Source organism: Chaetodon auriga, chromosome 7, assembly GCF_051107435.1.
Source record: "Chaetodon auriga isolate fChaAug3 chromosome 7, fChaAug3.hap1, whole genome shotgun sequence".
NCBI classification, from domain to species: domain Eukaryota; kingdom Metazoa; phylum Chordata; class Actinopteri; order Chaetodontiformes; family Chaetodontidae; genus Chaetodon; species Chaetodon auriga.
In genome coordinates this window covers 12900857-12928003 of record NC_135080.1, presented here as the reverse complement: position 1 = coordinate 12928003, position 27147 = coordinate 12900857, and the positions used below count along the sequence as shown (strand labels likewise).

General features: G+C 42.9%; 2 protein-coding genes across 3 annotated transcripts in view; both read left to right on the top strand.

Annotated features, from left to right (window-relative positions):
- Positions 1 to 4116, top strand: part of LOC143323203 (lissencephaly-1 homolog) — a 36170-nt gene extending 32054 nt beyond the window's left edge. Inside the window, exon 11 of the mRNA XM_076734918.1 lies at positions 107 to 4116. Within this exon, the coding sequence (XP_076591033.1) occupies positions 107 to 180 (74 nt within the window). The 3' untranslated portion in view covers positions 181 to 4116. The remainder of the gene's footprint in view (positions 1 to 106) is intronic.
- Positions 4117 to 4784: 668 nt separating this feature from the next.
- Positions 4785 to 25573, top strand: mettl16 (methyltransferase 16, N6-methyladenosine). 2 transcript variants are annotated; one of them, XM_076736075.1, is made up of 10 exons: positions 4785 to 4932; positions 5275 to 5412; positions 13001 to 13188; positions 13991 to 14131; positions 14714 to 14829; positions 15047 to 15189; positions 17759 to 17828; positions 19304 to 19393; positions 24157 to 24330; positions 24554 to 25573. In XM_076736075.1, the coding sequence occupies exons 2-10, from the start codon at positions 5285 to 5287 to the stop codon at positions 25229 to 25231; spliced, it is 1728 nt and encodes a 575-aa protein (XP_076592190.1). In that variant the 5' UTR covers positions 4785 to 4932; positions 5275 to 5284; the 3' UTR covers positions 25232 to 25573. The 2 variants fall into 2 exon arrangements, with proteins under 2 accessions (XP_076592190.1, XP_076592189.1); XM_076736074.1 differs by having other exon boundaries at positions 12980 to 13188.
- Positions 25574 to 27147: the final 1574 nt, after the last annotated feature.

Here is a 27147-nt window from a genome sequence, read left to right as displayed (position 1 = left end):
CGTGTGCAGTGCCCGTGTTGCATTAATACTTCAGTAACTCTCATCTTAAGGAGAGCGTATGTCCTCTCTGTGTCTTTGTTCTGATGATCTTTTGTCTCTTCCACAGATTTCCACAAGGCTGCTCCCTACGTGGTCACTGGGAGTGTAGATCAAACAGTAAAAGTGTGGGAGTGCCGCTGATTTGGACCTTTGGAGGATTGGACCACCACCCCAATTACCCAGGCGCTCCTCTGGATCCCACCTCCCCTCCTGCCACCCCACCTCCCCCTTCATCCCCCCCCCTCCCCCTCACCTAACCTAAAGCTCACCCACACATCATCATCTCCTCCGGCTGCACTTACCACCATGGTTATTTACCCATCATTCTCTCTGGTCCAATAACTATTGTCCTTCTATGTAAATTATTCCTGGATGTAGATCGAGCTATTAAATGTTACACAAAAAAGTATTCTTGCATGGTAATCCAAAATTGTATACTGTAAATTTACATAACGTCTAGAAGTACCATAGGTTTACCACGGGGCTGACCGTCTGTCACGCAGCCTTACCGACCAACTGAAGGCAGATGTTTTTGACTGGGTGTAAAATGTAGGGCACTAAAAACCGATAATTTAAGAAATGACAGTGTCTTTATGTGTAAGATTTATTTTTGTCTATTTTTTTATTTAGGATTTTTTTTTCTCTGTTATTTCTCTCCTTCACTGTCGTAGTCTGTTGGTGCCTAGCTTGGTGAAACTTTCGAGAGATAAGGCAGGAAAAGCATATATGATGCGATAAGATATGATTGTCTGTGGGGCGTTGTTATTGAAATAATCTGTAGCTTTATAACATCACTTCTCAAGTGTGCATACCATTTCTCTTCATGTGGAACTAGGTAATATTTTAATGGCTGTATATACGAATGTTTCAAACTGTTGTCCTTGGACCTCGGGGGCTTAAAAACAGCTTTGTACTCTTGTCATGGTGGCAGATGAACCACTGCTAGGCTTTAGATAAATTATCCCATTTAATGAATCTGCAGAGAAGAATAAAAAGTTGAAATGTTTCAAAGTGGCTTTGTGAGAAACCGCAGAGATTTTCCACAAGAAGCCCAAATGTAGAGAGCAGGTTTGTTTGGTTTTCGCTGTCAGTGAGCGCCCTGGGTCACACTAACGCTTGAGCAGAGTTCAGGGGTTACGCCTGTTTAATCTCTAGCACTTGATAAAGACCTTGGGTGTGTCTCCCTTTAGGAGACAATTTCCTGTGACCTTGATGTCAGACTTCTATTGAACGGAAACCTCTGTCCACTTGTAGACCCCTGACCAGTCAGTCTTGGCAGGGTTTGGTGTACCATAGGAATTATGTAAAGTCAGAAGATGCTCAGTTGTCCCATGGGCGCTTCCGAAGACTACAAACAAGCCTTGTGTGAAATAAAACCGCCGAAGAGACGACATAAAGGCACGATGAGGAGTCAAAGTGAGCCCCCCTGGGTTTGATATCTGGGATGTGCAAAGATCTCTAATTTCTGAGGGGTGAAAATATGGTCTGCTTAATAAAAATGCTTTTAAGTAAAAAAAAAAAGAAGAAAAAAAGTTTTCTGTGAAAATATGAAATGTAAATTTAGCTTGTTATTAAGAGATTTGGCAATTTTGTATTATCGCACTAAAGGATGAACTGGATGGGAATGTAGGATTAGGGAGGAAATGCTAGCAGCAGACATGCTAAGTGAGCTGTTGGTGCTGTTATGTCTGTGGAGGGGTCTGATGCTGAGGGGGCTTTTTGTCCTAAAGAGCTCTTCACTGTAAAAAGAGGCAGTGGCAGCTCCTGGATCAGACACGGAGGGGAGTGCTGAAGCCTGAGCATCTCCACAAACAAACCCCACAGACCACTTCATACAGTATGTGCTGAGTGGCTTTCCTCGAACTGTAAAACAGGAAGATTTTTTTGGAAAGACTGGAAAATAACCAAACCAGTCCACGCTGTAGAAACAACCATTCCACTCCCCTTGGAGGACAAAAAAAAAATGAAACATCTTGCTTCTAACTGTAGCTGACAAGGTGATTCATTAATCTTGCACATCCCTGTTTTCACTAAATCTTCGGTCGTTTAATGATGATCAAAGACAACATTGAAAATTTAATGATGTTGATAAATGCATAAACCTATAATTTCTGATTAGCCTTTTCATTCCAATGCATACTTGGCTAATAAAGAATTCCACTGCTTAACTGATCTTCTTATCTTCGCTTCTTTGCCACGTTTTTCCTCTTCCTGTGTGTACTGGATGTGGTGATCTGCTGCTCAAGCTCCTGCTAGTGGCTACTGTGAGCCTACCGTGACCTGTTGATGTAGCATTGCTGCATGTAAACCTGCACCAGCAGCGGAGCTGTCAGAACAGTCGTCTTTAAATCTTAAACACAGGAGCCCTTTCATCAGAGATCAATTGGTTTGAACAATGAGAGATAGTGTCCCTGTGCACTTAAAAGTAGATCGACATGTGGGGAAATACGCTTATTTGCCTTCTTGCTGAGAGCCGAATGAGAGTATTGATATCACTCATTTGTATTGGAAATATGAAGCTACAGCTAGCAGCCACTTTTAGCTTATCATAAATGCTAGAAATGGGGAGGAACAGCTAGCCTAGCTCTCTGCAGTCTACCAGCAGCTGTAAAACTGAGAATTACCATATTGAATCTCATTTGTTTCAGCCGTACAAAAGGTTTAAACAGTACATGCCGTTTTCTGGGGGGATTCTGTGCCGGTCCTCGGTTATTTTTCAACCGCAACAGTTGATTTGTTCGAGTCCGCAAGCGGTTGCCGGAAAACCAATTTACGACTATGTCTCTGATTGGTTTACTATGATACATTTACGCTAAGTCTAGCCAATCATCACTCATGCCTACACCTGACTAGCCCAACCATTGAAGGCAGCCAATCAGAGGCAGAGATGGGACGGGTCATGCCGTAGAATTGTAGAAGTGCAATTTGTGAAGATGCTGGTTTTAATGGATGTTTGATCAGAAGGACACGTTCACAGCCTGCTAAGCTAAGCTAAGCTAAGCTAAGCTAACTGGCTGCTGGTGTCAGCTACACATTTATCATACAAACATCACTGAACAGTCTTCTCATCTTAACTCCACAAGAAAGCCAGAGAGCGTAATTCCCCATGTGTTCAACTGTTCCTTCTACATTGGTGTGTCTTTGGTTGGCTTGCCTGGTGAGTTCAGACAGCTCTGTTCACTGGTTGTAGAAAGGCTGGTTTTGTTGTGTGTGCGATGCTATTTGAAGGAGGTTTGCCTCCTCTTCTGTAAATGCATTGGGATTGTGGCAGACTAGGATGTCCCAAAGGAGAAACCCTCTTTTTCAGGGAATAGTACTCACGTCTCCCTTTGGTGTGTGCCCCCTTTACAAAGGTCATATTTTTGTCTACAAGCTGTTTTCTCTCACAAAAAACTCTGGGTGGAGAATCAGCTAATTTTGTAGTACAATTTGGCATGGCTAATGAAATGCCAATGTGTTAAATGTTCTAGCTGAAGCCAAAAAATAGAGACATTTGTCAGTACAATCTGGTTTATCTTGATAAATCAGCCTCCTTTTGTTGGTCCAACACAATGTGATCAACTTCTGAAAATGATGCTAGTCTCTACAGGATCACGCTATGACATGCCAGACCATTAAATGTAAATCAAAAACTTTTCCCCTTCCTTGGTTTCACTCAAGGAAGGTGGTCAATCAAAGGTCAGGACGATGTGTGTTCTGTTTCTTTTGTGAGAATCAGTGCGGAAAGCTACAACACAGTTGCTGGTGTTGTCTGCAAGTGTGTGCCCTGTTGAAGAAAATCCCCTTTTGCCATTCACAGGTCCCAAGCAATCCCTGTGCTGCTCTGGTCTGGTGTGTGAAGGGACTGACAGACAGAGTTTTGACTGTCTGTGGGTCGTTTCTTCCTGCCTCAAGTCCACCTGTCCTCTGTAATCTGCCCGTGAACCAATCAGAGGGCTTCAGACTGCACAACAGGCTCCTACAGGAGAGCTCATGATGTTTTTCGCCACTATGGTCTCAGTCTTCACTCAACAAACTGTTAACAATATACCTGGATGTCATTATTGTTTGCAATATAATAAAATAAGAAAATCTGCATCTGTGTTGTCCTGCTTATTTGTTTAGAGCTGTTAGTTATTATACTGAAGACCAGTGTATCTTAAACACCACTTTATTTGAACAAACTATAACCAAACTTCAACGTGGAGTGACAGATCATTTAAAGTTAGGTCAATAAAATTATGGTTAACAGTTGACAGACACACCTAGAGGCTGATTTTACTGATGCATTTAAGTTCATTTGATTGTATTATTTCTCAAAACTTTGTTGGATCAAAACATGCTTTCCATTCATTGGAAACATGTTAATGTAAGAGCCAGGTGCAATCAAAGTTTGTATCTGTAAATGAAATTAAACAAAAATATAAGCAACAAGAACAGTAAAGAAAAATAATATTTAAACAGTGGGAGGTGGATTTTAAAATGTGTAATATTTAATTACACTATTTTTTGTAACATGGATATTATAATGGAAAAACTAATGAGGAATTCCCACTAAAAGCACGAAATATTTTCAATAAAATTCATCTTTGTTCTTTACATTCAAAATACGACATCTAAACAGAAAAAAAAAATTGTTACTGTAAACGAGATGAGTGAGTGAATTTGCTTATTTTATTCTGAAGAGTTAAATTCATAATCAAACTGTATACATGGATTTCTTAATGACGTCAACACGCTAGGACGTAGACGGTGACGTCGCGGGCAACCAGGAAGAGAGTTGCAGAAACTGGACAACGTTTGGACAACGTGAGACGCGCCAGCGCTTTCTTCACAGTTGTTTAGTCCGTTAAAGTGTTCACCAGCCGGGAAATATTAACAGGCTTCATTACAACACGGAACACCGCACTGAAGGTAGGCACACACAGGCACTGGCGACACGTTAGCTTAAAATGTTAGCTCCAAAATGAGCGAGTCCGCTAGTTTTCACTCCGGTTTGACCAATCAAAATAAGTTCTTCCCCACATTAAAGTCCAACAAAATCCAGTCATTTAAAACACAGAAACCAGAAACAGCAGAAAGGTGCCAACAGAAGTTAAACTAGGTCCCTGTGTTGAAGAACAAGTTTCATGTCAGTGCATAACGCCCATAATTTCACCCAAAGTCAAACTCTCTGCTCTTATCAAAATGATTTATTATCATTATTTCTTTGTGCCTGTTGTTGCAGCTTCATGTCTATGTCTGTCTCTTCCTCAGAGCTCCGGTCATGGCTCTGAATAAGTCCATGCATCCTCGGAACCGTTACAAAGACAAACCGCCGGACTTTGGTTACCTGGCCTCCAAATATCCTGACTTCCAGCAGCACGTGCACACCAGCCTCACCGGAAGACCTGTGTAAGTACCTGAGAGCGTCCTGAGAGTGCATGTGAAGAAAGTAGTCTGCAGTCTGTCTTATTGATTGTTTGTCCGTGATCTTAAATCTCTCTCCATTATCATCATCATCACATAGCAGCCCTGGTATCCTGTGGCTTCTGCTTTATTACACTATATAGTTCCTGTGTGTGTACTTTTGGATCCCTTCATCTTTGATTTTTGTATGGTTTGTATTGATTGAAATGGAAGAAACCATAAAGAAATGTTGTTCTGAGTGTGGTGGTGAAGAACCTGAGTGGGCGACATGGCTCTCGCCTCAACCCCGTCCAACACTTTTGGGATGAATTGCAATTTGAGTTATGAGGTTTGATTTGAGGTATCAGCACAGATATTGAGAAGAAAAACAAAGGTTGGATGCATCTCTAACAGTTGTGACAGGGGTAATCAGATGCCAGTCAGTATGCCAGAGTTTTGCCCTGAGGATCCCATTCATGCCTCAGCTGACTCTTTACTGCTAGTTCAGCTTCTGGCAATAGCAAAGAAGAAGAAACCTGGACAAATGATTAATGGACCCAACATCAAAAGACTTTTTTTTTTTCTTTTTCACTTCATCCTCTGTATGCTGTTCTCTTTTCATTAGAGAGACTTCACAAAGTATGTGTGTTCAAAACCAACTCCCAATTTAAAAAATAGTTTGGTCTGTCAATCACTGCCCTGCCAGGTTCCTGTGTTTCACCTTCTTCTGATGCTGGAACCAAATTATGGGACTGAAACACTGCATTTATGTGTGTGCTCCTCCCAGTGAGGTGCTGCTGATCAAGTCATGATGGTGAAAAACTCCATGCAGGAGAACAAAGGAAGAATATGTCTGCTGGGATTAGTGGCGTTGATGGGGAGCAGTGTGAGCTCCCGGTTGCTTTTTTTTGTTCTGTACAGGCGGATGTGGGGCTGCGAGTGGAGGGTCTTAGTGGGTCCCCTCTCCCTGTCGTTCACTTATTTCCAGTTTAACTTAAAGATGAACACTCATGTGAATCTAAGTGGATGTTTGGACTTCTAGAGTGGCAGGAGATGAGTTAGAGGAGGGTGTTTAACCACGAGGCAACAACCTGAATCGGGTCCATGAATAAGTTCCTGGTGTTTTTAATGTTAATTACAGTTAATTGACATCTTTGTGTCTGTCTTAATCTTTATATGATTAATAATGCTGTTTTACTTGTAAGTGTTCCTTGTGGTAAAAATAGGTTTGGTATCAGCTCTAAAACTCAGGTACTATAATGCACCGAGATCTAAAAATACCAAACAGTAACCAGCCTTAATTTTTGAATGGCATTCACAGTTTATGTTGGTTAAGTAGGTTCTAGTGCTCTCAGCGAGACATGTCAGTTTGTCAGCTTTGATTTTAATTATTCAGTTTTTTTGAAGTCTCCTCAATTGATACAAATGTCCGTCAAAACAAAGCAAACTCCCAACGAATGTTAGAGCTGACAGTTATTGTTGGACTTGTATTTGAAGTCTGCTGTTCGTCTGTCAGGACCGAGACACTCTCCTCCCTCTTTGTTTGTGTTTTTCTGAAACAGGTACCACGTCTGCTCAGCGAGGAAATCACTTGTTATTGTCTGTGTTGTGCAGATGAATGCAGACGTGGTTTCACTGCAGCCTGTCTTAACATCTGCATGTGACTGTGAACATATTGGTGTGGGCTGATCCTTTGTGGTTGTGAGGTGGCCAGTCAATCATCTTATGGCGGAGCGAGCGTGCATGTGTGGGCACGCTGTAAAGCTCGACTTGATGTCCGTCTGTGACAGGTGTTAATTATCAGTTTGTAATGTCTGATTGTCTGTCTGCGGCTCACCAACAGACAGGCAGATGACAAACGATGGGCTGGTAGCGTCAGGGCTGGACATCCTATGTGGAAATTGAATTTAGACAATGGGGAAATTGGACAACTCGCCAATTGTTATGTGTGACATTTTTGTATAAAACAAAAAATGTGAAAAAACACAGAAATTAACGTTGGTACGTTGGTTGATAGCAATAAAGCAGGCCGCATTGTGCTTTAATTGAACACGAGTCTATTTAATGATGGAACATTAATAGATTTCAGTGGATTAATGACAGAAAATTATTGGATTAACAATTTTGATTGATTAATTAAGTTATGAAAGAGTTACAGTTCATCCTGAGGGGGGCATGGACGTCTTCTCAAAATGTCATGACAATCCATAGTTTTTAAGATATTTCAGTCTGGACCAAAAGTGATGGATTGTCATTCCCATCCCAAGAGCCATGCAGGTACCATGGCAAGAAATGTTCATTGGGATCACCTCACATGGATTGTGAACAGTCTTCGTTTCTTAGGACAATAGTTCTCAGCAGCACAGTGATCAGACATTGACTCAGACTGGAGTCAGTTGCCAGTTTTTCTCTTTGCCTGCTACATGAACGGCTGTCCAGGATTTGCGTCTCACTTTGTGCGTGGCACCAGCTCTGGTTAGCCGTCTGCAGAAATTTGGCTCCCCTTCCCCATCAGTCTGTCATTCCATCAGTGGAGGGATTAGGCTGGTTTTGTATTTCCCAATGAATTCATCTACTGGGTTTTTAAGTATTTAAGCACTGGGTCGGGGATGAGAGTAATCTTGGGGAGACACTCACTCAATCCTCAGGGGAGATATGTCTCCCTTCATTTAGGGATCGTCAGTGGAGAGGACTGATAGCAGCGGGCCGAGAGTCGGGCTCAGACCAGAGGCAGCAGGAAAAGAATTAGGGGGGATGTGATTGGAATTGAAGTGTGGAAGAGATAAACCCCAAAATAGTCTGAGTGTTGGTTTGTTTCAGTTTTTGGGGAAGGGGGGCTCAGATCAGGCAGATAGAGGGGTGGGATTAGGAGGCATGAATGGGTATTAAAAATGCAACAGCCTGGGTGACATTTAATTTGGTAGTCATATTTTTTTTGGCTGCGAGACCATCATCTGTGGAAGGATTTTCACTTCTGTAATTAATGACATGTTACATTTTCACACCGTTTTTTTTTTTCTCAGATATATATTATTAAGCATGTTCTTAGCAACAGAGGAGAAATGAATCAGTAATTATAACCTCTGGTGCCAAATTTTCAATTGATAAATGTCAACCTACCAACAGCACGTCCCCAACTGGCAATCTCAGCAGAGCTATTACCATACAGATATTTTTTATTACCTGATTGGAGAGAGAGATAAGGGAAACTCACTGCCTCAGGTAGGGTATTATTTTTACATATTTCATTTACTAAATCTGTGATGAGGCTGGCGTCTGCTGTGTGGCTTCAGTGCCATGCTCTTAATAACCAGGCGCAACCATTATCCTGCTCCAAATCGTTTATCTGAAAGCTGTTTGTAATGAATTATAATTTGGGTTGTGTTGGGGCTGGCCACAGGGTTTCCAAGAAGCAGCTCCAATAAGCTTTCTTTAGCTGCCTTCTTCTTTCAATACTTAGGTCCCAGTGTACCTAAACTCATGTGTAATGAAGTGAAAATGTGTATGTGTCCGTGTTAAACTGGCAGTCTGATCCCAGGTTGTCTGTTGGTGCCTTATGTTATTATTTTGTGGCTTTTGTTCACTATTACATTTAAAGTAATAATAGAATCCATTTTAAAACAAAATGAACAATGGAGGAAAAAATAGATTTTAACCTAAATAATCATAATAATCATCCTGATCTAGAAACATAATCATTGCAGCCTGTTGGGTTTTTTTTTGTTTTACAGCATCAGCATGTCTGTAGAACTGCAGAATGTCAGTCAATGAGCTCAGAGATATTCAGAGAGTCAGTTTAGCTTTAAATCTAAAAAGAGTCATAAGTGATGCACTTGTTTCTGCTCTTGTGTGGACTCAAAATGGACTTTTCCCAATGTGTAAAACAAAAAAAAAACAAACAAACCACGAGGTAAGACATTGCTGCTAATCAGCAAAAAAAATGTCTCCCAGCACATTCAGAGTGAAGTAGATGTACCTTGAAGGTCAAATCTCTGTGACCAGAGATTACTAGTGTGTGTGTGTGTGTGTGTGTGTGTGTGTGTGTGTGTGTGTGTGTGTGTGTGTGTGTGTGCGCGTGTGTGTGTGCTTTCAGCTGATCATGTAGCGTGGAGGTGAGCGTGAGCAGTGTCTCAGCAGTAAACTCCCCTCCAATCTAATGATGTCGTCCTCTTCATCCACATGGACACTTTTCTGCTCCTCAGCACTTAAATCTCCTCTTCTTCACCTGCAGAGTCTCGCTGTACACTTTTTATTCGCTCCTTCTCACCTGGGCCCGTTGTTTTACCTGAACGTGAGCTGGCATCAAGCCTGGAGTTGTATCTGACTCCTGCTAACTTTTCTTGTCTACACAGTGTATTTAGTCCCATCCCGGCTTTCGTTCAGGTTTGTCCCACGCTGTATCCCGTCAGCCACTTTAATGTCGTAAGCACGCAGTGGTGCACCTACGTGGCAGCAGACGCGTAAATCGCGGGCGCGCTCACGCTCCGTCTGGCATCAGCCATTGCTCCAGCGTGGCCGGATTTGCGTGCTCCCCTCATCTGTTCAGTCGGTGGGGTTGCCATGGAGATGTGGCATTCGCAGTGCTGCTGATGGGAGTGATCGGTCTGCACTGCACACACACACACACACACACACACACACACACACGCTACCATACACACACTCATCAGAGGCTAAAAATAGAGGGCTGGCCTGAGCAGCCTCCCTCTCTGAATATTGATCCTTATCTAATGGTGCCTCTGAGGAGAAATGAAAGAGAGGGCAGAATATTTGAGAGCCGGACAGATGCGAGAGGCAGAGCTTTCATTTTGGATGAGAGTGAGCGTAATGCTGATGTATCACTTCTCCCTCATTAGCCCGATTCCTCCCCAAAGCTCAGGCCATTTTTAAAGTGCAAATTTCTTCAGTGGCTCGTCTTCTGAAAACATTTTGCTCGTCCTCGAAGGAGCCAGGTGTTTCTCCAAGAGGTCACAGTCCTTCAGCCGCTGATTAACCTGGACCATTAACCTAATTTGTTCATTAGGTGGGGAGACACTGGGTAAGATTGATGTTAGACTCTACAGGTAAATCACTCCTCATTTGTATCCATCTCACACCTGGCTGCTGGAGGGTCATTTGTCTTTGTTATCGCTCCTGTATGAAGATGCAGAGTTAAGTGATCAGAGTCACCTCTGCGGCAGGGTTTGTCCTCTGTTTTGCTCTCAGTCTTACTTCTGACTAGAAAATCAGGGGATAGTAAGTTTTAATTTGACACCAGACAGTAGAGAGACTGTTGGAAATGAGGGGAGAGAGAAAGGGAGAATTACCTGCAACAAGGATGTCCAGGCAGATGTGAGTCAGTGGAGATTGTGGCCCTAAAACCACAAATCCAATAAAGTTGACATATACTCAAATGGAAACAGTACAAACACAATATATGTAATGTTTTTCCTCATTATCTTCATTATTTTCTATAAATATCTGCTTATTCTGAATTTGATGGAGCAACACGTTTCAAACAAGTTGGGATAGGAGCAACTACAGACTGGGAAAGATGTGGAATGCTCCAAAAACACCTGTTTGGAACATTTCATAGGTAAACAGGTTCACTGGTAACAGGTGATAGAATCATGATGGAGTATGAAAGGTGCATCCTGGAAAGACTCAGTCGCTCACAAGCAAGGATGGAGCGAGGTTCACCACTTTGTGAACGCATGATTGTAGAATGGATATTACTACATGGGCTCAGGAACACTTTGCAAAACTGTTGTCAGTAAACAGTTCATGTGTACATTGACTGCATTCTGTTTTTATTTACGTTTTACACAGCGTCCCAACTTGTCAGGGCTGTAACTTGCTTTCACATCTGTTGTTCGTTCTAGTCCGTGTGGACTAAAGACACAACCCTCCTTTCACTCTGAATGATAAAGAAAATCCTTGTACTTGTGTCCTGACCTGATACATGTTGCGGTCGAATGACCAACCATGGCTAAAATAACATGTACTGTCATTAAATCTGTGCTTGGTCTCCTTTGCTTTAACACCACAAACGACCTGCTCCAGAGTCCCATTGGAACCAGACTGAGACGCTATTAGACCCTCAACACATGTTCATCCAACTCAATTTGAGTCAAGTATTTCTACACTTCTGGATCAGTTATTTTGTGATTACTTGATTAAACACAAATAGGTTTAAGGATATGCACTCATGTGATTAAAATATCTGGAATAGCTGGAAAAATTAAAGTCATTAATACTATGTTTTGACACAGAACCCCTCACAATGAAACAGGTACTTAATATCAGGTATAATTGCTGAATCTACCTGAGGGCTCCGACTATTTCAGCTTTTAATTGTGCTTTAACTGGTGCTCAAACTGACTTTGGCCCTAACACGATATCCTCCAGCATGATGCTGATAAAATGATCGCTGTCATGATAACTTTACAGAGTGAAATCCTCTTGGTTGTACTTGTTTTTGTTGTGAAGTATCACCGACAAGGAGCTGAATACTGAGAGAGAAAAGCATTTATTGCTCACGTGTAATTGATTTGTGAGATTAAACAATGAAAATTAAAAAAATAAAATAAAATAAAGTAGGTCAGCTGCCCTGGATCTCAGAGTTGTATCTCCATCTCTGCCAGCAGCAGACTGAAAATATGCTCGCACAAAACTCGTGAGGTGCCAGACGCTCCCATCACCAGGATGTGTCTAATTACATCTGCCAAGGTGCGAAAGCACTCGGCAAAGCTTTAATTATACGTATCTCGCCCACTCGTTTTGTCTGCCACACTCGTGCCGCTTGTGTGACAGCTGCAATCATGAAACACGTCGAGAGGAAAAGACGGGAGAGCCGAACGGGCTGGACTGAGGATTGGGAGTAAAAAGTGGGAGGTTTTCACAATGCTGTAGATGTGAATTTCATTGTCATTAGCAGTGGATTGTGAATTGATGGGTTGCTTATCTCCCTATTGTCCTGTGTGCACGTGTGTGTGTGTGTGTGTGTGTGTGCGGGCGTGCGTGCGTGCGTGTAATGTGAAGTAATGAGGTTGAGTGCAGAGAGCTGCAGAGGGTTAATGAAGAGCTGCATTAAGAGCAGTTTGGTAAATTGCTGTCGGGTCGCCTCATTGGTAAAACAAAGAGGCTGAGCAAGCTGGTAAATTGAAATCATACTTAAAGGAAAATTCTGGTTTCATACTTGGTTTTAGTTTTGTAGCTTTATCGGCCATTCCTATCAGTGATAATAACATCGTATTCACCAAGTCTACAACTAACTGATTTGGTTTCTAGTCATTTTTGTTGGGAAAGCTGAAGTTATCAACATTCCTCATATTACATAGCTGTCTATGAGGAAGGAGGACAATTCATGATCAGTTTTCACTCCTTTCAAATACCACAGCTCTCTCCATCTGTTCAATGACTGTCCAAGGTTTTTGCTGATCCAGCCCCAGTATCTGTCATAACCACAAAATGTAACAGAAAGTGAGTTATCCTAAAGAAAAATCTCCTCCTGCTTCCTGATAACTGGCTAATGCGCTTCTCACTTTGAAACTTTGTCTGAGAAAATGTAAACTGCTGTCATGAACTCATTCAGCCATGTCTGTTTCTCCTCTAGAGTGAATTTCAAAGAGCCGGAGGCAGTGCGGGCGCTGACCTGCACCCTGCTGAAGGAGGACTTCAACCTGACCATAGACATCCCTCTGGAGCGCCTCATACCCACCGTCCCCCTCCGCCTCAACTACATCCACTGGGTGGAGGACCTCATCGATGGCCAGAAGCAACCACGAAGAGGCATTGACATCGGTACCACCACCGCTATTTCTGTCAAATGCTGCACATCTTACAGTGTGTGCCATAGGTATCACTTTCATCGTCACTTGGTGAGGATGCTCTGGATAGATTGAGATGACATTACCTTTCATGAAAGTGATTCTCTCTGCAATTTTCTATATTTGAAAATCAGTGTAGAAACAAAAAAACCAAACAAAAAAACCAAAAACATGTTGAGAGTTCAAGTGAGCGGCCCCGGGTTAATTAGACTTTGAGATCCGTGCTCTTGTTTATTCTTGATGTGGCTGCCAGCAGCTCAGAGCAGCACACGAAATGTCAGTTGTTGCTTCCAGCTGGTACACATGAGCCCAGTCATTCCCAGTGTTCCCAGTACTTACTAACCAAATCCCCATCCACATGTCACAGCTTGTTTGCTATTCTGTCTGTCAAAGAAAAAAGGGTGTGTGTGTGTGTGTGTGTGTGTGTGTGTGTGTGTGTGTGTGTGTGTGTGTGTGTGTGTGTGTGTGTGTGTCCTCAGGTCACTGATTGGTGGCCCTGAATCTTTCTGTAAGCAGATTGAAGCTGTCTGCGCTCTGATGGATCACCACTGGGTGTTTCCTTTACAAACGAGTGCCGCCTCTGTCTGAGCCGTGACTGAATTATGCAGCCTGTCATATGTGAATGATTCAATAACGGCTGTTGGAGCTGACATTTATCGTCCATTATGGCCACTAAGTTAAAGAAGATGCAGTCCATTTGCCGTTCATTTTAAACAGCATCACAGTGTCTTTACACATTGTTGAATGAAAGTGTGTGTGTGTGTGTGTGTGTTCAGGCACTGGGGCGTCTTGTATCTACCCCTTGCTGGGAGCCACAATGAACGGCTGGTACTTTCTGGCTACAGAGGTGGACGACATCTGTTTTGACTATGCTACGAAAAACGTGGAGCAGAACAACCTGTCTGACCTCATTAAAGGTATGTGCGGTTGAAGAACAGTGTTTCTCCAGACATTAGACTGCTCCAGTGTAGTGTTCGTACATTGTCTCACCTCATGTGTCTTAAAGGGAAGCTGTGTAAGTTTGACTGAACTGTGGCTACAAGTACTTATAATAGTAGTTTATAGATCAAGCAATTAATTGATTAATTGAGAATATATTCAGAAGATTAATCAGTGATAAAGATTTGTAGTTGTTATTTGCAGCAGTCGACTGAATGGTAGTTGAATTGTAGCTCTAGAGGTAAAACAAAGGCTTCTTGCTTAGTGTTGCATCAGTCAGCGCGTCTGTGTCATGTCGTACCATATTTTGATTGGTCACAGATGTCATATTGTCTGTCTTTGGTCAGCAGTTTTAAATTGCATAGTGTCTCACAGTGTGATCCAAGGCCACGGTTTTGGACTGAGAATCAAAGATTTGACCACGTTTCTGTCATGAACTTTTTTCTTTGTTTGTTTCTTTTTGGAACAGCCTGAAGTCGCACATTGTCTTTAGCTTTGTTTTGTTCTTTTCAAGAGCTAAAACATCCAACTTACAAATCCCTGGCTCATCTCTATCCCAGTTGTCAAAGTCCCTCAGAAGACTCTGCTGATGGACGCCTTGAAGGAGGAGACAGGAATAGTGTACGACTTCTGCATGTGCAACCCTCCTTTTTTTGCCAACCAGCTGGAAGCAAAGGTAAGAGTTTCCCTGCCTTTGACATTTTACTGGTGTTCTGTCTGAACATTTATATCATAAAAGGATAGTCTTCTTTGAACATACTGTTTGGCTTGTGGAGAGCAAACACACTTGTTGAAGGGCCAGAGCGAGCCTGACATGAAACACTATTTGTTTACACGATAGTAACTGGCTTCTAATAGGATTTCATCTTAATCTCTGTCTGTCCCCTGTCCAGGGGGTAAACTCCAGGAACTCACGGCGACCTCCTCCCAGTTCAGTGAACACGGGCGGGGTGACAGAGATCATGGCGGAGGGCGGGGAACTGGAGTTTGTCAAGAGGATCATTCACGACAGCCTGCAGCTCAAGAAACGCTTGCGGTGAGAAAAAACAGCAGGACAGAATGAATCAAACTCGATGTTTATCCCCCTGGTTGCAGGTGTATTTTTTTGTGAGCCTAAACCAGATTTATCAAGCCCAGTCAGAGACAGACGCTGTAAGTATTCGTGGTTACACAGCAACATAATGGATGAACCAGAGTGCTGCAGTTTTGTCCTCTTTGGAGAGGCTTGGAGAGGCTTAAATGGCCGCTGAGAGCACCAGTGGAGGGGAGACACTGAGAGGTGAAATGGGCAGACGGGTTGCTGCACATAGATGGAGCTGTCATCCAGAGTTGGTTTAATGATTTTGGCGCACGCTCACCCTGTGCTGTATCCGGGAGCCCACAGGGAACAGCTGTGTTTGGCTGGGTAGGTGGGGGTGTCTCCAGTGGCCGTCACTTTACCCTCCCCAGTTAACCAGGGCTGTCACCGGGGCAGCAGAGTGAGACACAGATAGAGGGAGCTGCAGAGTGGTGCTATTAAGACTGATTAGACATGCCACACCTGCTTGGCCTACAGGGGAGCACAGTGTGTGTGTGTTTGTGTGTGCGCGTGCACACTGCGTGCAGTGGTGTGTGTTTGCATAATGCGTCACTTGAAAGACGAGTGGCCCTAAGAGGGACGTGATCTTAACACCTGCCTGCTCTTGTGCGGCTCTGTGTTTCACTCGTGTAGCGAAGACAGGAAGTGCGAACGAACCCAGTCTTATTGAGCAGGTTTGAGGCTCGGGCCAAACCAACTGGAGCCGGCTGTCACTCCCAAACGCATGCTGGGACACCACAGCCACCAGGTGTCCATGGAAACGCTGCCAACTTCACCGATTGGTCCTTTGAGACGCCCCACACCACCCCGCCTTGCTCCTCTCTCCCTCTCCTTTCCACTGAAGTGTAATTACTGTCAAACAGGGGCAAGCAATCTTAGTTCCCAGTATAACACATCCAAATGGCCAAAATCCACAGTCAGAATGAGGTAATACTCCTCATTTATCATGCCATTGATATGAAAATTACCATCTCTGGTAATAAGATTGTAATCATGCGCCTGTGCTTCAACATGTGAAGAGAGACAGATGAATATGGATGCTAATGCAGCTGCACACTTCGGGATGTTTGAAAAGCCGCTGGTGGAGGAGGGAAGCCGGGGAGCCGCTCTGGGTGTTCCTCCCCACTGAGACCAAAAGTGGAGGAACATCTGTGAATATTAGAGCTGCTCAATATTTCATTCTGTCTGCTGAGGCTGACATGTTGCTCTCTCCTCCCTGTCACCCCTCTGGGCATCTTCATACCTCCCTAACCTCATTCCAATCATCGTCCTTTCTCACCGTCATTCACACGTTAAAACGGCTTTTTAAGGTGCGATTTCATCTGCAGGAGTTTGGTGAGACTGTAGCTTTGCACATTCAGGGATGTGGCTATTTACAAGGGCTCAGCTTTGAACGCAAGTCAGAGGTCCTTCCTACACTTGTTAACATCTATATAAATCTACCAGAAACCATGCTTTACATAAAAATGTTAGTATATGTAAATTACTGTGCTATTAATTTATTAACCCAACTGAAAATCACATGTCCTTGATAGAAACCTGATGTTTAAAGATTATGTTGCGTTTACATCTTAAGCACAAAGAGCACTGTCCCTTATCCTTGACTGAGCTTCAAGTCTACAGTTTTTTTTAGGAATATATTAACTAGAGCTGCATCTGTTTTATCGTCAATTAATCTGTCAGTTTTTTCTTAATTAATTTATGAGTCCTTTAGTTTATAAAACGCAACACAGATGCCAATCAAAAGTTTCCAGAGCTCAAGGCCATGTCTGAAGCTGCAACCACAGACATTTTTTCTTGATAAATGATTTATTATAAAGATTGTTGCTGATTAATTTTCCGTCAACTGATTATTTTCCCCAATAATTATGCAAAGGAGGTTGCAGTGCTTTGTTTAAGCCTGAGTTGAGCCTGCAGTCTTCCCTACAGGCTGCACACGACACCAGTAACCTCAACCAACAAGTGGAAAAAGTTTGACCCGAGAGGCAAAATGCCGGGCAAGAAAAACAGCCTGAAAATTCCTTGTTGCCACTCCAAAAGCTCATTGCTGTGACGGGACATTTGAAGGCAACTCAGACGAGTTTATCAACATTTTGATCAACTCAGAGCGTCTCAGAGTTTTGGACAGTCAGAGGACAGTCAAGATATATTATCACTTGATATAACGTGTAGTGAAAGCTACGCTAACCCTGACTGGGTGCCTTGGCCAGGCCTCCTTCCAGACTGACTCCCTGATGTGTTCATCACCTCCATCTTCCCCAACTGGACTCTACTGCTTATTGATCAAGACCAACCTCATCTCTTTATTGCACAGCCGAGATTATTGATCAGGCCTCCACCACGGGGCGACTTCAAAACAGCTTTTTTTTCCCCCGCCTTGGACAAAACTCACCCGGATATTTTTCCTGTCTCTCATGTGTTGCTTCCCAAAGCTCACCTTGGCTCGTTTGATCTCTGCTTGGCAGCTCACGCCCGCGCCGTCAGCCACCAAAACGCAGCTGGTTAATATGGATTCTTCTTTCTGCAGGTGGTACAGCTGCATGTTGGGGAAGAAATGTAGCTTGGCACCTTTGAAAGAGGAGCTGAGGAAGCAAGGGGTGAGTACCCAGAAAGGCAGACGCACAAATACATCCTGCATCCACATCTTTTGATCTCAGTGTGTTCATGCAGGCATGAACCCCTCCTGTGCATGGTCAGATAGTAGCTTGTTAAAACAATCTTTGCCTCCCCTCTCAAACCGGCGCTCTTGTGGGACTGCGTATTGACGTTAGAAACAGATGGTTGTCAATGACAGGGCAGCAGATACCCAGAGAAATATAACACATCAGCTCTTTCTGATATATGCCAGCTAAGCAGCATCACAAATGAGCCGTGAATGAGCTGGTTTCTGTTTGCAGTGCATGACTGGATCACATGGCACTCTGTAGCTAACGTGCATTAGCTTAACTAATAATCCGGCACATGACTCCTGACTGCTGCTGGCCTCTGGTCCTGTGCCACTCACTTCCCTCACATGCACACACACAAAAAAAAGAAGCTTCAGCACGCCCTCCACGTCTGCACCTGCCATCTCTCAAACCTCCTCCAGAGGTTTTAGGGTGCTGTCGATGCTCATCACAGTGAGTACAGCTTTGGCTGGCGTCCAGAGAGGAGACTGCAGCCCCATTTTAAAGTGTGTGTAAACAGAAACCTCACCTGGTTAATATGCTAATGCTTTTATCACCCATTACTTGATCTTCTCTCCAGTGCCTCCTCATCTCTCTCTTTGCCTCATCTCTCTCTTTGTGTTTTTTAATTTAGCAAATGTGCGTGTTGGGTACTGTCTCAGATACAGAGCTCTTTGACCTCCGGCCTTTTTTGTCTTTGTGACCCTCCTCCTCCTGTTTACTGAAGCAGTTAAAGTGCTCTGTTAGCACAAAGGTTTCCACGCCACATGTGTATCTTTTTCACATTATGGATCTTTGTTGTCTCTCCCACAATTAGAGATGCTCACAGCAGGAGAACTGAGTTTAAATTAGACTGTAGTTCATTCAGCTTCAGCAGACCTGCAGACTGAGTGTGCCCAGTTCACTTTGCATCACGATGTCAAAGGTCATCATGTCGAGGATTCATTGAGCGTTTTGGAGGATGATGCTTCAGAGTCAATTCTGTTGAAAGGGTTGTGGTTATGTTGAGCTGTTTTATCACATCTACGTATCGTAATGTCAGATCTCTGCCTCACTCAGAGCAGCCAGCTGCTTCAGTGGCTCCAGCTGTTTGATAGTTTAATGATGGAATATAGTTTTATGTTGTTTTTATCTATCGCTTTATTCTATGGCTAATACTTTTGTTATCAGCGTTAATTTGTACCGGCATGAAATGACCCTTAATAGGGAGGCAACCATATTTCTTCCAACAGATGTAAAGTATTTAAGATAATTAGAGGAAGAAGGGGAATTGTGTTTTTGCAGTAATTTCCATAGTATTCAGTGTTTTTGTACTGTAGAAGTTTTCGTTGTGCAGTCATCTGCTGCATGTAGCTCCTGTGACTGTTATCTGTTTTGTTTTTTTTTTTATATTCTTTTTTCCTCAGGTGCCCAAAGTGACACACACAGAGTTCTGCCAGGGTCGGACCATGCGGTGGGCGCTGGCCTGGAGTTTCTATTATGATGTGATTGTTCCGGTGAGTCTGTGCAGGTTTCATTTCTGTCCCATATACACTCCTGCTGCACTCTTGAGACCCAGCAGATTGTTTTTTGGTCATTACAGCTGAGTAATGAAATTCATTGTACCATCCAATAAGCTTTGACACTTTAGAATATTGAAAAGTAGACTTTGGTACCTTAAATCAATGCACAGGTAAGTAATCTCAGCAGTCATTTTGTTGCTTGAGCTGCTCCGCTGCTGCTGGATGTTTCCAAAACCCCAAAACCTCCACCTCAATAATGCACCGCCTCTGTCCCGCTCCATCCTCTCTCTCCTCACCAGACTGTATTCTCTTTCCCTCCAGCCCCTGTTCCATTAGAAGCACTTATTCCTCCCTCGGGGGAGATGTTTATGTGATTTTTAACATGCTGTATCCAGGCAACAGTCACCAGGGCAGGACTGTGTGCATACAACACCGAAGCATTGTCTTTGTCTGGACAGTGAGAGAGTTGGAGAGACAGTGAAATAGCCAGAACAGTTGAAGGACTGAGACTGTGTTGGAGTGATGACAGGTTGAAAATGAAGTGTGGTGGGAGGCGGTCAGCAGGTGCAGCAGAGGCTGTGTAATGAGGACTGTTTGTGTTTTGCTGGACTCGTCTCTGTTTTGGCCTTTTCAGCAGAAATGCAGTTGAGCAGAATGATTGGCCTACATTTCCTCCTTCAACACTCCTCCTCCTCCTCTTCCTCCTCCTCCTCCTCCTCCACCATAATTTACACTCACGAGCTGCTCGCCATCATTACAAGGCACACCCCTCAAGCATGTGTGTTTACTGTGGATGTGTGCGCGCATGCTTGTGTCGACAGAAGTTTCCGCATGTGTAGTTCCTTGCATGGTTGACTACCTAATTCTGCCTCATGCGTGCGTTCCTATGGCCGTCTGGTATATATGTATGCACAGTATATGTGCATGGGGGTGCTCATTAATGTTACATATAGACTTTAACGTATGTGACATGTATGCAGCCGTGACCTACTTAACCCTCTTATTACCAGGTCAGCCTGCAAACTACTATTACTTCCATGACTTCACATCTTCTCGCTCTTCCCCTGGTCTATTAAAACTTTATTTATCTGTGGAGTCACAATGTTAACCTATATCTCATGTAGGGAGCTGCTCCCAGTCAGTAGTGTTTGATGTAGATGGTCTGAAGCATAAACATTTTACAATGAATCATGGAAATGATCAACTTTTTTGGAACCAGCAGTGACCATATTTGGATGAGAGGGTGGAGCTTGGGAGTCTACACATTGCTATGCCTCTATCGTGATTGGATCTGAGTGACAACCCCAGGAGACGCTGTAAACACCTGAGCCACGCCCTAAAGCATACCCGCCTTTATCGTCTTATTTTACTTGAAATGGACCCGTGAATGAAGAAATGAACAACTGAGACCATAAACTCGTTAGGAAAATGTTTAGTGGGGAAATAAATCACGTAAGCTCATTTTCTCATAAACTTGCATATAATCGTTTTCTTTTGAGAACCAGTGTCGCCCCCTGCTGATCTTAAGAAGGAGTGCAGTTTTTAGGCATTTCCGCATTGGCTTGACTTTCCATACTAAGAAGCTCTGTCCAGTCATTATACTGTCTATGATCCACAACCAAATCTCTGAGTGAACTGTCGGCAGTGGAGTTTCTTTATGGCTAATGTAGACACCAGGTTTAACAATGAAGGAGATGTGTGGAGCGAAAAGGATATCTGTGGTCCTGCTACATCGATTTTGATCTTGAACTGTCCATTGGGAGTCTGACAGTGTTATCGGAGTTCCGTGCTAAATAATTGGTGTACTATTTAAAATCAATATCTCGTTATAGCTTTTTTTTTGTCTGTATCTGTCACTTCCTTGTGCAGCCTCCTCCGTGTTCCCTTGGCACATGACAGCACAGTTGTTTGGCGTGACATTATGTCATTACGTCCCATAATGTCTGTTATGGTTGGTGTTTCCCAGAGAAGCTTTTGTTTAGTGCAGCTCCAGAAGGCATGAATGTGGTTTGACCTCCAGGTCACCACAGAGCCTCCAACACTACTACTCCAGCTGTTGAGTACTTCGATTTTGATCTGGGTTTCATGAAGAAATGGAAACAGAATTCTGCTTTTTAAAGGTGTAATAATATACATGAGGTCCTGATTTTCAAGGTAAAGATGCAGAGGATGGATTAAAGGGAGAGAACGGATGGACTGCATTAAAGAAAACAAGATGCTGATTTTTTTTTAAAAATCCATAAAAAACAGACAAAAGGATGGAGACTGTGGACTGTGAGATTAGAGCACATGCAGACAGAATAAAAGGGCTGGTAGATAGAATAGACTGCTCAAGGCTGCCAGGCTTTATCTGAGCCCCGGGGTGTGTTGTTGATGCTCATACAGGCCTCTGACAGGAAGGGGGTTCAGGAAGGTCCAGAGGTCAGGAGTCCATGCAGGGGTTTGGGGAAATGGGGGTGGGAAGGAGACGGGTGATCAGAGTTTACAATGTTTGCCTGAAGGTGAAATCTGCAGTGTTTTGTTTCTCCTTTGTGTGTGTGTGTGTGTGTGTGTGTGTGTGTGTGTGTGTGTGTGTGTGTGTGTGTGTACACTCAGGAGGTCAAGATGGATGATTGGATGACATTATATCTAGAGAGAACAGCTCTTATTGAACTTGTAGGCTTTTACCGTGCCTGGTTTTCAAAATTGGACCGGGCTTGGATTGTGAAGTTGTGATTTACCCATATTGTGTGTGTTGGTGTGTATATGTGTATGTGTGTGAAAGTGGGAGGGAGATGAGAGTCGGTAAGTGGGATTAATAATGGAGCAAAAGAGCAGCAGAGTCAGGAGAGGATGGGATTCAGTGGAGAGGTGTGTATGTACAACTGTACACGTGGATTTCTTACTTTTTGTGAAGCTGTGTTTGTGTCTGTGCACGTTGACTCTGTGCGTACGTGCGTGCGTGTTTGTGTGTGTGTTTGAATCTGTGTCAAGGATGCTCCATAGAAAAAGATTTGTTTGGCTTGATGGATTTTATTGATTTCCATTCCTCGTACAATGAGTGAGCTGCAGGGTTGGCAGAGTGTGGAGGAAACGGGGGGAGAGACGTCTGTGAGAAACAACAAGAGATAAAGGAGATCTAATAAGCAGCCACACAGGGCAGCGTCCATTGTCAACCCATTAATTATGCCTTCTAAACATGCATCTACATGGACCATAATTTTAACTGAAATCAGTCAATCAATCAATAGATGTTCAATCAAGATTGAAAAACCTTTTACTGAAAGTGAAGCTTTTTTTTTCATGAAATTGAAGCAGATGCAGGGAAGACATGTCAATGTATTTATTATGCTTAAACTATTAAATAAAGAGAAAACATATATTATGAACTACAATTAAAAAAAAAAAGACTGCAGAGTCTTTGGATGCACTAAATTGAATGAGTAATCCAAACTTGACTCTCAGATCAGTGTAGCAGTGTGAAGGTCACAGCCTGCTCCTTCCCTCCGCTGTTTGTAGGTCAGTCGGCCATGCTGTCTGCTCCGTCACAGTACAGTGCAGCTGCAGACCCCTGCTGTCTCCCCACTTTCAGTCAGCCTGCAGTGACTTTGCTAGTGCAGCGATGACATATTGGCTGCAGTGGAAGCGTCGGGGACGGTCGCTGCAGAGCGTCTGTTGTGCTCAGACACGGCTGGGTAATGACCTCCACCGCCATCACAGCGTGACATTAGAGGGGATTAGAAATAAGGAGCAGTGTTTAATTCGCAGCCGGTTCAGGAGGAGCTCGTGTGGTTGGAGTGCCCTCTTGTGGTGCGTAGTGAACATGCATTGATGCTCATCACAGCTTGTAAGGTGTAACGATGTGTGTCTCTTGCTGAGCTACAGTTAACTGGGTTCATTATTCATTACATTTGAACTTAATACAGAAAAAGGAGAAAGCTTTTCATGTACAATGTACTTCAAAGAGATAATAGCAAGATGAATGTATAGTCAGAAAACATTGCAATCCAGGTTAGTAACTGGATGGCATGTCATAAGATAATAAGGTAATTATAGGTTGTAACTACCGTAGATGTAATCCAGCAGTGAAAAATAAACAGTAAAAGGATCAAATGCAGACAGCCATGACTTTTTAATGCCAAGCTGTTGAGAATTAAGGAAAATCTTAACTTGACATAACTTGACAGCAGCTTTGCTTTCAAAAAGAGAGACAACACTCAGATAAACGCCACACAGTTTACAAGTTCATGCATGTGTCCTGTGGAATTAAAATCACAGCTAACTGTGGTTTGGACTCGAGTGATAGATATGTGACAGTATTGAAGTTAACAGTGTGCAGCAAGAGTGTATCTAAAGTATGACATGAATGAAGTGGACAAAGTCAAAAACGCAAGAGCTGTAAATATTTCCAAGTGACGGGGGCAGATATCAGTGGTATCTAATCTTCAGGATGTGATACTGTGTTTTCTTTGGCTGGAACATAAATTCCCCTCTATTATCATTTGTAATGTTGACTATCTTATTGATCTCAAATCTATGTTTTCATGCATATTTCAGAATGAATCATGTGCTTATCAGTCTTGTTGGCCGTGGTACCACAGGTATCTTAAACAGTGTTGACTCGTGCCTATGGTTCTTCTGTCTGACCCTCTGTTTCTCTATTAAAATACACCACTTGGAGCTGTTTTAATTTGTGTCCTTTGTATTTTACATGTCCAGAATACTCTCTGTTACAGACTGTCGTTTAATTTTCTCCTGATCTCCCTCTTTTATCTCAGTCTCCTCCCAGTAAGAAGCGTAAACTGGAAAGGGCACGTAAACCCCTGTCATTCACACTTCCAGAGGCAGGACTGAAGGCGCTCCAGGCCAAGGCCTCGGCTTTAGGCTTTACTGCACACAGCCCTGTGGACAGCATCGCTGCTCTGCTGGAGAAAACGCTCACTGACCTGCGGGTAAGCTTTAGGGCTGCTCTGGCACCGTTAGGAGAGGATTATCCCAGTCTCACCCTTGCTGAAGTGGTAGATCTGGGGGACATTACTGGTGCTTAAATATTCTATCAGGATCTGCTTCATGACCTCGTAACACTGAACGTTTGCTTCAGTAAAAACAATGGATGAGTTTAATACATCAGACTTCTTAAATAAACCTCATCGTCTTCTGTATGTGGCTCTGCAGGTGCTGCACAAACGTGTCCCATGCAGGGAGCAGGAGCATAGCCTCTTTCTAACGGCTGTGGAGAACACTTGGATCCACGGACGTCAGAAGAGGCGTGAAGGTGCGCGTCAGTTGCGAGAGCTTCCCAGAGCACCTCACTGTACTGGAACCAGCTCTCAAACCACTGTGGCCACATCTGCTCCTGCCACAACCCCAGCAACGCAAAACCCATCTGCCTCTGTACAAGACAGCAACACTCAGGGTGACAGTGCTCAAAACAACACTGTGTCTGCACAGGAGCTAGCTGGTCAGCTGCAGCCTGCAGAGCAGGTGGGCAATGGTGCCTCTTCAACTGAGACAAGTAAAGATGTAATGCACAACCCAGCTGGAGAGCAAACAGAGGACTTGAAAGCTGTATCGGAGCAAGATGTGGACATGGAGTCCTCTACCTCCAAAGAAACAAGGCAGGAAACTGGCCCAAAGGAAGCACCTGCTGCGGCAAGTGAGCCACCCCCAAAGCAACCCCTGAGCCGTGGTGCAGTGGAACACTTCCTGTTAAAGTGTCTGCTGAATGTGATGCTCGAGGACAGCAACGTAGTGATTGAGATGCACTGGGTCGAGGGTCAGAATAAAGACCTGATGAACCAGCTCTGCACATACCTGAAGAACACACTTTTAAGGTCTGTCGCAAAATCCTAAATGAGAAAAACGGATCCTTTTCTTTTTAAATAGCGAGATGTGAAAATACAGCGGCTAAAATTTCACAAATTATTTTTAGAGATGATTATTGACTGTGCCTGTTTCTTTTTGAGCAGTTAAAAATGAATATAATGTACAAAGCTGTATACAGCTTTTGAGAAGTTTGGAAAGCATCGCGTTAACTGTGATTTCTGGACGTTTATTCCAGTAAATAATCACAATGACATGTTGTTCGTTAATCTAAGTTTCTTGTACAGTTGACCTAACTGTTACCTAGTACATACTTATACTTTGGTATTTTTTGCTCAAACATTTGCAATAAATTTCCATTTTTCTAACATGTTTGTTGCTTCATGATGCATCCTTTATGCTATGTCATACATTTTTGGTGTGTCATGATTTTTTTAATGATGCAGTATCCTAAACTGACCACAAGGGGGCAGTATGGATGTCTTCGATAAGCCCCTAGTCTTGTCAGGATATTTTCTATTAAGATTAAATCCTTTAATTGCTGCTTTATGTGACATCATCTTTATGAATGGCCTTGGAATGACACACTGAACCCAACGCTGCTTGATAGTTGGCACACCTTAAATTTACACGCAGCCTGTGTAATACAGGATGTTCCTGGAGTCCCTCAGTCTTTCCTGTGCCTGGAGAACCTTTAGATTTGTGATCCATTATTATCACTCTGTTGTTGCTGACATACTTCCTGCCTGGAGCTGAGTGAATAACAGGAAAGGAGGCCTAAATATCCAGGGTCATGTGCATGCACGTGCACATTCATTGGTGTGTTGCAAGCAAAAACACAGTTCCCATTTGTACTACATGTCCCTTGGTTTTGGCAGGACTTTGACTCCAGCAGCCCCTGTGTGTGTGTGTGTGTGTGTGTGTGTGTGTGTGTGTGTGTGTGTGTGTGTGTGTGTGTGTGTGTGTGTGTAAGTGTGAGGGTCATATGAGAGCAACATCAATGTTAAAAACAGGCACTTGTCCTATTGTTTGATTAAGTTACTGATGATAACAATAATAAAATAATAATAATATGATGCAATTTGAATGCTGTTTTCAAACAAAGGTTACGATAACACGCGTTTAATCTGTACTTATTTGTTCATGGTTAGATGTGCTGCGGTGTAAAGAGGAAATTAGTCTGGTTATTCCTGGAATTGGTCTAATGTAATAGTAATTACATGAATAAGTCAACTAGAGCTGAAATGATTATCTGATTAATCAACTAAGTGACAGAAAATTAATGAGAAAGAAGTTTGATCATTTATTTAGTTTGCGTTATTAATCAAACATGCCAAACATTTGCTGGCTCCAGCCTGTTTAAGAAAGTAATTTGAAAACGTCACCTTGGCCTCCGGGAAATTGTGAGTATCTGTCCCAATTTTCTGATATTTTAGAGAATAAATGATTAATCATTCACTGAAAGATTTATTTAAAAAATTGATTAATAATTGTTAATTGTGACCTTAAAATGAGCAAATACCAATGAAATGTGTTGTGTGGGCAGGTTTCCTGCGCATCATATGTCTACCTATCTATATTTGAATCCCCCCTCCAAGTAAATCTGCTTGGTTTACAATAAATATTAACAGTTCGTGAAGTTAGAGCCCTCATTTGTTGTCCTGTGTGCAGCAGTGGAAGAAATACTATGATCTTTTGAGTAAAAGAAGCAATACCAAAGTGTCGAGATGCTCTGTTTCAAGTAAGTCCTGCATTGAAATGTTACTTCAGTAAAAGTACAAAATTAACATTAAAACATTAAAATTAACATTAAAATTTACATCAAAAGTAAAAATACTCATCATGCAGAATGGCCCGTTTCAAAACATTATATTACTGGATTATAATTATTGATGCATGAACATTATATAATCAATAGATAAATTCTGTACATAAATACAGCATTT